The 13,688-nt window shown below is 42.7% G+C and overlaps 1 protein-coding gene across 2 annotated transcripts in view; it reads right to left on the bottom strand.

Moving 5' to 3' along the window:
* Positions 1-13,688, bottom strand: part of KMT2A (lysine methyltransferase 2A) — a 1,244,888-nt gene that overhangs the window by 816,059 nt on the left and 415,141 nt on the right. For both annotated transcript variants that reach the window (XM_069224744.1, XM_069224745.1), the window contains exon 9: positions 1,082-1,210. In XM_069224744.1, coding sequence (XP_069080845.1) covers positions 1,082-1,210 — 129 coding nt within the window. The remainder of the gene's footprint in view (positions 1-1,081; positions 1,211-13,688) is intronic.

The raw sequence follows: 13,688 nt of genomic DNA, 5'->3' as shown, positions 1-13,688 counted from the left end.
GAAAGCTTATCAAATACTGTGCTTTTTATTGTAGGTCTACATATTTGCAGACAATATAGGCATTCCTTGTGAGTTGTATCAATGTCCATCTTCCTAATCTCACCAGAGGAGCTTCGCCTAAAGAGGAATTTCTTTTTGAAAGTTGATTCAGCCATGAGATACTTCAAAATCTCAGCAACAAGGTCACAAAACAACCTTACCTTCTTTACCATATGCTGATGGTGTGAGGACTGACATTTATGGAGTAATGGCCACTAAAAGACGGAAAATGTATTCAGAATAAAGAAAAAAAAGCACAGCTCTTAGGATTCCCTATTGCAGTTTGACATGCAGTAGAAAATCTGGCAGTTGGAAAATCTGTGGGGATTGGAGCAATGTGTTTTTCCACCTTTGTGGTCAAAGTTTAGGTAACAGAATAAGGCCAGTATACTACAGATTGTCTACTTCTGTTTAAATGTTATTTGAGTGTATGTGTACACAGCTAGGCCAACAGTGATTAAATGGTCACACACAAAGGGGAATCATTCACGTTTATGATTCTATGAAAGATCAAGAGCTAGAGAATAGATCTATTTCTGCAGCTGTTTAGGAGAGGTTCCTTAACAAGGTCAAGTCAAAGAGGTGTCCATCATGAGCAGACATGGTCCCCCTACCCATGCATGAGAGCACTGTCTCCAGATGCCTTTTTAATAGTAATTGTTTTGTTTTCACCCAATGGCTGCTGGCATGGCAGTGGAGTAGCGGGGTGCTCAATGAAAGCAAGCCTATCAATTAGAAGTAAAAGGAGCAACAAATGCAATACCAATATCACAGTCCTGTGTCCTGGCTCATTCCCACTTTTTCTGATCCCAGGCATGCAATGAAACAGAAGTAGTGTCTTGTCCCACTTAAAGGTGAAACAGGTACAGATCGCTTGAGAGAGCCAGGACGTTATCTGTATTACACGTATACAGCTTTTCTATTAGGCTGTATCATACCATAAGGCCACATCTGATTCCAAGGAATACAAAGTGCGCAATAAATCCACTGAAGGAATGTGTCAAGATTCAAAAAGTTCAGAGTGAAGGCAATGTTAAGGTACCTTGAAGTCCACTCTGATTCGGTGGACCCCATCTGTCAGCGGCTTCTGTTTGGAGTTATTTCCGTTGGAAAGATTGCTGAATAGGCCAGGTATACTGTTTTCTGGCTTGTTAGCTGGAAGTGGTTTTTCCTGAAGGATGAAAACAAACATTTCAATCTATAAATTTTATCTGTTGTGTATCTGTAGGTCTAGTTAAAGTATCAAAACATAATGAACATATTAATATGACTACATATATTTTAATACTTCAAAAGCTATCCCCCAATCTTCTTGTTTGCAATGCACAGACCACAGCGTCATTTCATCAGCAAACTATGAATATGATTTTGTCATGTAAGAAACAAAATTAATGCGTCATACATTTGTATAACATATTGATGATGAAAAATTAAGATAGGTTTATACTTTTTAGGGATGCCACCTCAAAGCAGTGAAAACATGTTATGAAGTTGTTACAAGCCTTAATGAAGGTTTTAGAAAACAAATTGTAGCCAAAATGCAGCCTCGAAAAAATTAAGAGACCTGTACTGACTGGTTCATTCAGTGTGTAAAAGAGAATAAGTATATCAGACACAAATAGGAATGTAAGTATGCAGGTGCTTGGCTGTATAAAAAGTGGGAAACAAGAAATAGGTATATTTGTATGAAAACAGCAAAAGATGGGTAGGGGGGGACTGAATTGTTTTAAATTGAGAAGGAACACTAAGTATTTTGTTGTAAAACATGGAAATGCAAGTGCCTGTTTACTTAATATGTTAAAAAATAAAAATACATACATTTTTAAAGTGATCAGAACTTGTGTACTGGTGATATTTTTCCAAGAATATCATGGTAAACAAATGTTCGTCTTTCGCTTACATAGACCAGTAATACAATACCCACCATTGCTATATGTTAATTTTGGGACCTAGAAATCAACAATCTACTGATCGAACCTGTAAACAGTAATGACACTTGTCCAAGTTACAGCACCATGGAGCGGTCACACAAACATATTTGAAACCTGAGAAACCTTCCACTAACAGTATGAAAGTAGGCAGAGTAAATGTGGCTTCCAACAGGTTTATGGTACATCTCGGATCCAATAATACAGGTTAAGTTACTTTATAGAAACAAGTTCTAATATATGGTTATTGCTAGCTGTTGTTCAACACTACATACCATCAATGGAAGAGTCTTTCACACACAAACACACAAGTTAAAATACACATACAAAGAAACAATGTCCAGACTGCAATAAACATTCATAAGAAACATGGGGTTTTGTACTGCTTTCAGCACTATGAGTCCCAGAAATACAGACACATGCACAATATGGAAAAGCTATCTACTTGCATTTCCAGTTCCCCGTCCAGAGATTTTAATAGCTCTCCCCTGTGCCCATTCCCAGATCTTAGAAAGCAGCACAAGAGAAAACTATCTCAAAGCTGACATTTTTATCATGTGTACTGACATACGTGGAACCACAGAGGAACAAGAAAAATATGGCTGTATCACATCCTGTGGAGAGAACGGAAATGTGGAAGAATTCACCTTAAGTAGAGTAAAGCTGAGTAAAGCACCTATTTAACAAATCCCACTTCGCTAGAGAACCAGAGCCTCAGGATTATTCATTCTTGCATACTAAATCACTATCGAAGGGCAGGAGCATGAAAGTGGTTGATTTTGTGATGGCAACAGATTTTATTTTTTACAAGGCAATGGAAAAAAAACATTTACAGGATTAAAACTAACAGGAGTGTGGATCTCACGACAAATACCTTTATGGGCACACAGGGGATGGGGACTTCTGTGCCCAGGCTGCAGACGTTGGTTATTATTCTATGGAAACAAATGGTACCTACTACACCAGTCTCAGTGCTTTCTAAAGACCATTTTAACCTACGCAGGTGGCTTCACAGATAAGAGACCATACATCACAACATTCAAATAGGATGCTGAGGTGCATGAAAGGTCAAAGTAATATATGTTAAAGAAACCAAAGACAATGAGATGCTCATCCTCAAGACTGATGTTAATGCACTGTCAAAGCAGACTACCTGGCTTAATAATTAGCAAGGTAGACACGCTGGTGAGGGCTGAGCCTTGGATCCATCAATGGTGGGCTGGGCAACACACTATCTCTGCCAGACAACAGAGACTACAACTCTACTTTATCCCTCCAAGGAGGAATGTGACCAAGGAAGAAAAAAGTTATTTAACTAACTACAAATTACAAGTGCTAATTCACATGCTTTCAACATTTATAGTCGTTGATTAGGGAATCTTACTTTACTTTTACATTAACAGAATAATGCTGAACAAAGACTGAAAGGTGTTAGATTTTTCAGTTTAGTAGCACAATCACTTTATTTAAAAAAAAGACTAACTTCAACAAAGAAGGTATGAACATAGTAATTGCCACTGCCCCTAGAGACCACATACCTGTGATTTCTTAGCAGTCATTAAAGGATTTTCACTGGTGAGAGAGAGTATGGTTAGAGTGTATGGATTAGGAGGGTGGGCTGCTTGAATATATTAAAGATACCAACGCTGGAGAACTGGAGTTACAGGTTACATATCTTTGCATTGTGACTGTAAGATAGAATGAGGAACTTAAAATGAGGGAGGAAAAATGTAGGAATGGTTTGGACTATGGGTGATTTTGTGTGTCACGGTTGCTGCTTAATATAAGCAGGTGTGTGATGCAATCATGTTGCTGTAGCTGAAGAATAAACCTTGTGCATTTACATCTGTAAGACTTTTTAGAGGCAACACATGCCAGTAACATTAGGGCACTGGGTTCCCTCTAAACTAGTGTAAGATGCAAATGTGAATGCAAGAGTTGCTACCTGAAAGACACTGATTCAGAAGGATGGTCTGTGGTTAACATCTATTAAAGATACAGTAAGCAGCTACTAGGTGCAAAGTACTGTGGGCATGAGAGAAATGCAACAATATGGCAATGACAGCATTATGGGGATGTTCATATATCATTCATGAGCTACATTCCTCATAGCTGTGTAGCACCGGCAGAGAACAAGGACGCACACCAATGCTGGAGTAATGCAGGGAGAGCGTGTCACTTGATTTACTGGCTATTGACATGTCCTTGTTCCTTTCAGAGTTGTAATAACTAGAACTAGGAGGGCAACAACTTGAGACACATTGCCCTGTGTTTATCAATTAAATTCTAACACATTTATCATAGTAAACAAAGTAGAAATTACATAGTTCCTTCATAACTACAAAATAAAGAAAAAAGATATATCATTTTTGGGAGAAAGAATGGAGCCACACTTCAGAATAGCTTACAAAACTTGATACACCATAGATATTACAGAGCCATATAGTTAGCAACCTATGAGAAATGTATTAGTAGGCAGAAATAAGAAACCACACTCGGGGCTTTTACAAAATGATCATTATTTGGATCCTTCAAAGAAAGTTGTCCACTTTTAGTTCTTTTAAACCTACATTGAGTTGGTTGAGCAGCAAGTGAAATATATTGGAAGAAAGGCTTATAGTGATTACATAGCTTATAATGGAATCAATAGTACTTCTATTTTTTCCCCAGACCCCAGGTGAACATGTTTGGTGGACTGGAGAGCAAATTGTGAAACATTCTTGGAGGTTACTAGACAAGTGCTTCAGTAAGAAGGAACTTGGCATCACTAAGGCACATTCTTGGGGTAGAAGGAAGGTTGGTTTTGAAACAGTTACCCATTTCAAAAGATCTGGGTTTAGAAGGAGAGTGCAAAGATGAAAATGAGATGCCTGCATTTTAAAGGATGATTACAAAGCAAAAGTGAATGTTGCTGGAGAAGTTCTTTTCAAGAGAACAGTTACCAAAGGGAAGGCACAGAACACTATGTGAATCTTGTATGTACCACTAATTTGTAAGGCTGTTGTGGGAGGGAAAGATATCAAGATTCTCCATACGTCTTGACAGATGAAAACAAATGCTGATTAAAGGTGTCAAAGAAAGTTCAAGTACAAGTAGAAAGATGTGCGCTCTCCTTTTGGAATGGCAGAACACTATTCCTTTACTTTACTAGTAGGATAACTAAAATGAAAAAGTTGCTAAAGAGGAATGCTAAGTTTAGCTGGTCATGAAAATGTGAGGAGGAGTTCAAGAATATGAAAACATGGATTGCCCAATCTATTCTTCTCAGACCTTGTGACCTGAGAGAAATCTATCACAGTTCCAGAGGCAAGTGACTATGAATTTTGAGCTATCCTAATGCAGCCTAAAGATAGAAAGCACAGGGTAATGGCACTTGTGTTGCAGAGGTTCAAGGAACCAGAGGGTTCATTTTCGGTAATAGGGCAGACACTCCCCCATTGGTGGGTATGAAAATATTTCGATGCAAAACAATATCTGAGATTAGGACAAATTACAAACCGCTGAGGATATGCACAAGGTGAAGAAAATGCAGTTAGAGTATCCACCAGAAAGAGTGTTAAACACAAGTAACTTGTTCTTCAGATGGGTACTTCTAACTGGATTACTCACCTTCTGGTATATATCTGCAATTTTGACTGAAAGTGCACTGGGTTCCTGCTAGCCAGGTCCCCAGTGCCAGGTCCCTTTCCCAAAAACTGTGCAATTGTTCCCCAACTGCCAATACCTTTGGCCCTGTAGTTCCCTATTAGAAATTACCCCTGGTACCAGAGGCATGGGTACAAAAGAGGGTCCCTAATAGCTGCAGTATGTGTTGTGCCACCCTTAAGGGACCTCTCAACTAGCACATGCAGACTGCCATTGCAGGCTGTGTGTCTCTGTGCAGCTAAAAGTGAACACACCAAGGCTAGTCAAACTAGTCAGCCAGCAGACGGGCAGATAGTAGGTTTTTATGGTTTTCAGTGATGAATTAATAAATCCATCACTGAAATCAGTGTGGGTTAACCAATAGAAGATGCTTCATGCTAACAATCCCTACCTTCAGTGAGGCAATCTTGTAGCTGGGGAACTCATAGTGACCAGTGTCCAGCACATGTATTTAAAATTACTTCCCTGGTCACTTACTATGTCTGACAATCAACAAAGACATAGCAGGGGCATATCTGCTTGTGTAGATATGCCCTCACATGAAATATAATGCACCCTGCCTTACGGCTACACGGCCTGCTAGAGGGGTGACTAACATTGCATTCAGCGTTCAGGGACATGGCACACAGACTGTGTTCCATGTCATATTTTCACTTTTGTCTGCACCACAACACGCAGCATTCAGTGACAGCCTGTCATTTACTAGTGACTTGCAGAGGGTGCTAAAGGTTTTGCCAATTGGGGAAACAACTGTGCAGCTTTAGAGGAAAGATCTGGCACTGGGGACATGCTTAGCAGGAACCCAGTGCACTTCTCCTCAGAATTACATGAACTATCAGGCAAAAAACAGGGGCTAACCATGCCAAAAAGGGTGCTTTCCTGCAGCTTGCTTTGGGACAAGTAGGCAAAGTTCTTTTGACTTTAGCATAACATGTTTGCATTTTACTATCAATCTGGCTATGCCTGATTTGGCTATAGGGTTGCCTTTATGAAGAGATGAAAAAGCTACATAAAGATGTTAAGTTTTTCGGGAAGTTTTAGTTCTATCGGTAACACAACAGAATACGTTTGTGGGGAAAAAACCTCTAACTCAATTGATTGGTTGAGCTGAAAATGAAAAACCACTTTAGGGAAAAATTTAGGGTTGGTGCAAAGGACCACTCTATCTGTGGAATTAAAAGAAACATTCTTCCAAGGTTAAAGCCTGGAGCTCACTAACACGCCTAGATGAAGTGGTAGTGACTAGAAATGTCATGAGGAACATTCAGGTACCATGAGGGCACAGGTGGAACCCTTGGTGGAATTACCGTTTTGAGCCCCTCCATGAAAGCTTTGAAGACTGGTATCTTGAATAAAGAGAGGTGATGTCTAGTCTGTAGATAGGCTGCAATTACAGCAAATTGTAATTGTATTGATGTGAACGCTAATCCAGCGTTTTGTAAATGAAGCAAGTAGCAGACAATGACTTGTACATTAGCTTTGAAAGGGTCAATGTGTTTTGAATGACAGTAGCAGGCAAATGACTTCCATTAAGCTAACATAGCAAACTATTGCAGTAGGTGTACGGGCTTCAAGAAAATCCTTACATTCTGGTGGCACATTAGGGTAACCAAACTATGACTTCAGAAGCCAAATTGCTGGGCTGAGGCTCTTGGGATCTGGGTGCCTGATTTTTCCATGGCTGTGACGGAGAAGGTCTGGCCTTTTGGGGAAGCTTCTCGTGGGGAACTATTGAGAGGTCTAGTAGGGTTGTGATACAGGGTTGGGAAGCCTACCTGGGAGCTACTAGGATCATTGTGAGAGAGGTCTGTCTGAGCGTCCGAACCAGAAATGGAAGGAAAGGGAGAAGAGGAAAAGCACAGGCAAATATCCCTAACCAACACATTCACAGTGTGTTCCCCTTGGATAGTGTGCATGGGAGCGTAGAGGCGAAGTGTGGGCATTTTGTGTTTTCTGCAGTTGCGAAGAGATCTTTTTGAGGGAACCCCCCAACTCTGGAAGTATGCTAGAAGGACTTGTGAGTGGGGTTCCCATTTGTGGACTTGTTACCGCATTCCGCTTAATAGGTCTTGTAGGAAGCGGGCCTGGTGTGTAGTGGGTACCTAAGGTACTTACACCTTTTACAAGGTCCAGGTATCCCATATTAATGTAGTGTAGGCAGTGTCTAGAAGCCAGGCCCTCTAGAGGTAGCTGTGGATGAGCCGCCAAGGCTTATCTAGGAGACATGTAAAGCTCATGCAATACCACTGCATCACAGTGCTTACACACATGAAAGAAAACACTCAGTGTTACAAAAATAAAAGGTACTTTATTTTAGTGACACAATTACCAAAAAGTACTAGAGCGGCAACCCTCCAATAGGAGGTAAGTAACACACTAGATATGTACACTAGTAATCAAAAACAGGCATAGAAAGTCTTAGAAAAAAGTGCAACTAGCAATAGACAATAGTGACCCTAGGGGAGAGTACAAACCATATACTTAAAAAATGGAGTGTGAATGCAGGACCCCCCCACCTAGGTAATTGGAATGTGTAGAGGGGAACTCCAAAGAAAAGTACCACAGTGCCCCTTCCCTCCCCCCCCCAGGGACCAGGAAGAAAGGAGAAAGTTACTGCATTTTCCCCAAACCACCCAAAAGGACTAAAATGAATAAAATGCAACACCCATACAAGACTGCAAGAAACCAGCGGTGGATTCCTGAAGAGGAAGAGCTATGGAAGAAGGGGACCAAGTCCAGAAGTCACAGAAGAGTCCAGTGGGGGCAGGAGCCACTACACACCAAGCTGTGGTTACAGGAGTTGGTTGACGGTAGGACTAAGACAGTCAGCAATGCAGCCCTGGAGTCAGTGAAGAGTTCCTGGAGGATGAAGTCTATGTCCCAAGCCGGATGGATGATTACACTAGGTCAGTGGTGCTGAAAAGCCACCAACAAGCCTTGGCAAAGGCAGGAGTCGTGGTGAAGCTTGGAAGGCTGGTAGGAGCAATACTGGGGGTCCTCTAAGGAGCTCCCAGAGTGCATGGAATCATACTTCCGATACCAAACATGCCTAAGTTCGGAATGACCAATCTGTAGCAGGACATAGGTAGTGACCTATGTCCAGTACACACATAAAATGGCGTTCCCACACTCACAAAGTCCAGGAAAAAGGGGGCTGTAGTTCGTGGGGGCATCTATGCACGTGCAGGTGTGCCCTCACACACAGGTACTTGCACCCTGCTCTCTGGGCTAGGAGGGCCCACTATAGGGGTGACTTACAATGACCTGGTGCAGTGACCTGTGGTGAAAAGGGTGCATGCACGTTTCTCCCAGGCTGCAATGGCAGGCCTGCAGAGACTTTGCATGAGCTCCCTGTGTGGGGCATAATACATTCTGAAGACCATGGGGATCCTCTGGTACCCCAATGACCTGGGTATCATATACTAGGGGCTTACATGGGGGCACCAGTATGCCGAATGTGGAGTGTATGTGTTTAAAGTCAGAGAGCATAATCACTGGGGTCCTGGTAGCAGAATCCCAGTGAACACAGTCAAACACACTGACAACAGGCAGAACATGGGGGGGAACAATGCCAAGAAAGAGGGTACCTTCCTAAAGGTCTGCAAAGTCACTGTCTGTGCTTGGGAGATATTCTGCCAGCAGGGGAATTTGTTGATGCAAAGCCCATTTCGTAATGATCTGAGATAGTTGTCAAAGCAGCAGAGACCGTAAACCCCCCCCCCCCCCCCCCAACCCGCTTTTGTAGATAATACATGGCTGTCATGTTGTCCATCCAGACTAGGAAAACCTTGGGAAAGAGGCTAGGAAGGAAGGCTTTTAAGGGTAGGTGAACCGCTTGAAGCTTGAGGATGTTGATAAGGAGGCCCTGGTGTTTGGAGTCCTATATACCCTGTACCATAAGATCCTTCAGCTGTGCTCTGCATCCCATGAGTGAGGTGTCCGTTGTAAGAGTTATGTGGGGAACAAGGTCCAGAAAAAGCTGCCCTTCAACATGTTACTGGTATGCCACCATTGCAGAGAGTGGTACTTTTGGCAGTCTACCAATACTAGATCTGGGAGCTGACCCTTTGACTGAGAACATTGTTGAGCCAGACATTCCTGCAAAGGATGCATGTGTAGTAGGTCATGGGGTACTATAGTGATGCAGGAGGCCATCATCCCTAGGAGACGGACGTCTGTCTTCAATGTTATTTGCTGATTTGGTTGAAACTGAGGTAACCGTGTCTGAAAATTGTGAACTCTTGCAGAATTGAGGTAGGTTAGCCCGATTTGTGTGTTTAAAACGGCTCTTAGATATGGTTGAACCTGTAGAGGATGAAGGTGGGACTTGGAAACAATGATTGTGAATCCCAAGATGTGAAGGTCTGTTGTAGTCTGAGTGTAGTGTTGAAGGGTGTTAACTTTGGTATGCAAATCGTCTTGGTATGGAAACTTTTTTTTTTTTTTTTAATCTGTGTACATGGGCTGCTACCCTGCCAGACACTTGGTGAATACCCACAATGCAGTTCTCACTCCGAATGGAATGACTTTGAAATGAAAACGTTTGCCGCCGACCACAAACCTAATATATCTGCGATGAGCTGGATGTATTGGTATATGAAGCCATGTGCCTTTTAGCTCTAGTATAGTCATAAAGTTGCTCAGTTGACTTGCAGAGTAACCATGTGAAACATTCTGACAGGATATATTTGTTTAGTGGCCTTAGATCTAAGATTGGCAGCAGAAAACCATACTTTTGGGTATGAGGAAATATAGGGAGTACACTCCTCGATCTTGGTGTTGAGGAGGGACGGATCTGATTGCTCCTTTGAGGAGGAGAGCTCGGACTTCCTGTTTGAATAATGTTTGATGTTCTAGTGAGAGCCGATGTGTGAGATGGAATATTGGGGTGTGTGGTAATGAGCTCAAGACAATAAGCATGTTGGATAATATCCAACACTCACTGGTCTGATGTTATTGTTTGCCAAGTGGGCAGAAAATCATGTAAGAGACCCACGAAAGATGTTAGGTGATCAGGGGAAGGCAGAAGAAAGTCATTGTTTAGTGAAGGTGGTGCCACTACCTGGGGGAGCACTTTTGCCTCTGCCCTTAGTATTGTTGCCCCTGTAAAAGCCCCTGTAGTAACCTTTGGAGGGGGAAGTATTGACTGACCATGCTGGTAGGACGTGGATGCTTCTGAAGTGGTGGTCTTGGAACCCATACAATACCTGGAACGCGAACAGGAGCCTCTGGGTACATGTGTCTGAATGGCACCCATGGATATAGCTTTTTCTGTATCTTTTTTCATTTTGTCAAGGGCTTCATCAACTTAATAGATGTTATTTGTCAAAGGGTACATTCAAGATGTTCTGTTGAACATCAGGCTTGAAGCCTGAAATCTGCAGCCAAGCGTGTCACCGAAGCAGGATGCTGGTATTGATGCTACTGGCTGCTGTGTTGGCAGAACCAAGGGCACAACGTATTGATGAATTAGATATTAGTTTGCCCTCTACAACAAGCTCCTGTCCTCTTTTCCTGTGCTCATTGGGAGATGCTGGAAGAGTTCCTCCATTTCATCCCAGTGATCACGGTCATATCTTCCAAGCAAACTCACTGAACTGGTGATACACCATTGGTTTGCAGACAGGGCAGCAATCCTTTTTCCGCTGCATTAATGTGCTAACTTTCCTTGTTGGGTTGTGAATAGGCCCTTTTTTTGAACACTGGTAATTGCAAGTGAGTCTGCTGGTACCTGTTCTTATATATAGAGGGTTTATATTTCTTGTCAAACCTAGGTGTGATTATTCTAGCACCAACTGGGTCTTTGAAAATGTCCTCTGTGTGTTGTAACATCCCTTTAGGCATTGGCAGACACTGTGGGCCCCTATGCATAGAAGCTAGTGTTTCGAAAAGGAAATCCTCTTCTAGAGGTTCCCTATGAAGCTGGATGCAAAGGAAGGTAGTATCTCCAGCTATGAGTTCCTGATAGGTAGTGGAATAATCACAGGGTTTTGGGCGTGTAGGCATAGATCTGGGTCCGTGTCCCCTGGAGGATCAACATCATAAGTGACCCAGTGGTCAATATCTAGTGGTGTATCAAAAGTGTCATCCTCCGTATCAGGGGGACCTGCATCGCACCATAGGATTCCTGAGGGGAAATGTCTAAGGATCTGCAGCAGGCTGTGGTGAAGATGGTGAGACTGGTGGTGGTTGTGGAAGTGAAGGTGGCAGCGGATGCGGTGAGGGTGGTGGAAGAGGCAAAGTACTGGTGGATTTATCCATTTTGTTTCGTCTTGTTGGAGCAGGGGCATCCAGACTCTTGAAAGTACAACTGTCTTTTTGAAGGTGGTGGTAGTGCAAGTGGAGACTGCTAGAATACACCCATTCTTTGGCTGTATTTGTATTTGTTGCTGTTGAGACCCCAATTTCTCCTGTTTATGGAGAATAGCCTCCACTTGTGTTTCAATGGTATTTTTTGTACTCAAGGGTTTTGGATTCAAGCAGAGTTTGTGTTTCAGTGCTTAAGTCCCACTCTGCACCAAAGCCATGGATGCTGTCGGTGGGCTCAGCACCAATGGGAGGGTAGGTTCCGAGGTTGTCAGCGCAGAAGGCTTTGGGTGATGTTTCGGCACCAAGTCAGAGGGTGGAGCATCCAAACTTGTCTCTCAGGGTCTACCATAGCCTACAGGCAGTGGTCGTCCGAAGGCCTCTTTTTCTGGAGGCGCTAATTTTTTTAAGTGTTCAACCCGAGGCTATGGGGTGTGGGTACAGTACTCACTGAACGTGTCTGCAGAGTGACGTCAGTGATTTTGAATTCAAACTCTGGGTAGGATTCTGAACTAGACTCGACAAAAGAATGCCTCTTTTCCGCCACCAAAGTGTGTGGATGTTGTTCCTCAATGACATCTTGATGTGCAAAGAGGTCAAGAGTGTCCTTGGTGGTCTTCTGATGCATTTCGAGTTGGCGTGCCAGACAGTCTCTAAGAGTCTTCTTGGAATGGAAGAAGAAACACACCTCCTGTAGTCCAGCGACCAACAGGTTACAGACCTGATGAATCAGAACGAGAATATTTGGCATGACAACACAGACAGAAATGGAAAGGCTTTTGTTCCATTACCAGCAGGGAACTCTAGGGAGGTCCTGCTGAAGAGGGAGTATATGAAGGGCCAAAGGGCGAGGACCTGTGGGGGCTGCGACGGATGCGCATCGACTTACTAGCAGTTACACCTCAATGCGCAGATGGAAAAAATGCGATCAAAAACAATACAGACGAGGCTAGATTAGGAAATGAGGCGAGATCAGATGACTGTCTCGACCCAGAGCGCAAGCACACATGTCTGAACCCGATGGTGAAGAGAAAACAATCTGACGATTCAATGCCCATGCGCAGTATCACTCTGACCCATGACTCAAAAGACTTTCTTAGAAGAAAAACAACCTGCACACATCTGCCCCAACACTAGAGTGCATTTACAGCCACCCATACCACAAACCTACATCTTACCGTAGACTCTTCATATTATGAATATCCCCGGGTGCCAGACTGGATCAGGAAACTTTATCTAGAAATAGAAAGGGGGCACCATACAATTTCCAATTGTAGCTGTAACCGCCCAGGATATGACGACACCAACATACAGGGAGCAAAAAGCCTTGTTGGTGTGAATTCCTTACTTTCCCCCCCCCCCACACTCACCCAAGGATCATAGAGAAGAATTACAATAGCTTAGTGACAGGAGCTTAAAAAAAAAAAGAAAGAAAGAAAATAAAAGGAAAAAAGAGAAAGAAAATAAAATAAAGGAAAACCATGTTGGATTCCTGGGGTCTTCTGCACTCAGAAATGGAGAAGGAAGGATAGTAAGGATTCTGTAGGAAGATATAGTATCCACAAAAAGGAAAATGTTACTTGCCCTATAGACATTTGTTTTTAGGAGGAGGGTTGTAAACCTGCGCTCTCTAAATAGTTCTGCATCTACCGTTGAGCTAGAACACCACAACTTGTGTTTCTTACAAAAAAGCTTCTAATAACTCCTTACTCCAAAAAGCACATGGGTAAAGTCTCACTTCAGATTGTTTTCTGCTCCGAAAATGAAATG

This window comes from Pleurodeles waltl, chromosome 3_1 (assembly GCF_031143425.1).
Source record: "Pleurodeles waltl isolate 20211129_DDA chromosome 3_1, aPleWal1.hap1.20221129, whole genome shotgun sequence".
In the NCBI taxonomy this organism is placed as follows: domain Eukaryota; kingdom Metazoa; phylum Chordata; class Amphibia; order Caudata; family Salamandridae; genus Pleurodeles; species Pleurodeles waltl.
Note: the sequence above shows the minus strand (reverse complement) of the source record. Positions and strands in the feature narration are given on the sequence as shown.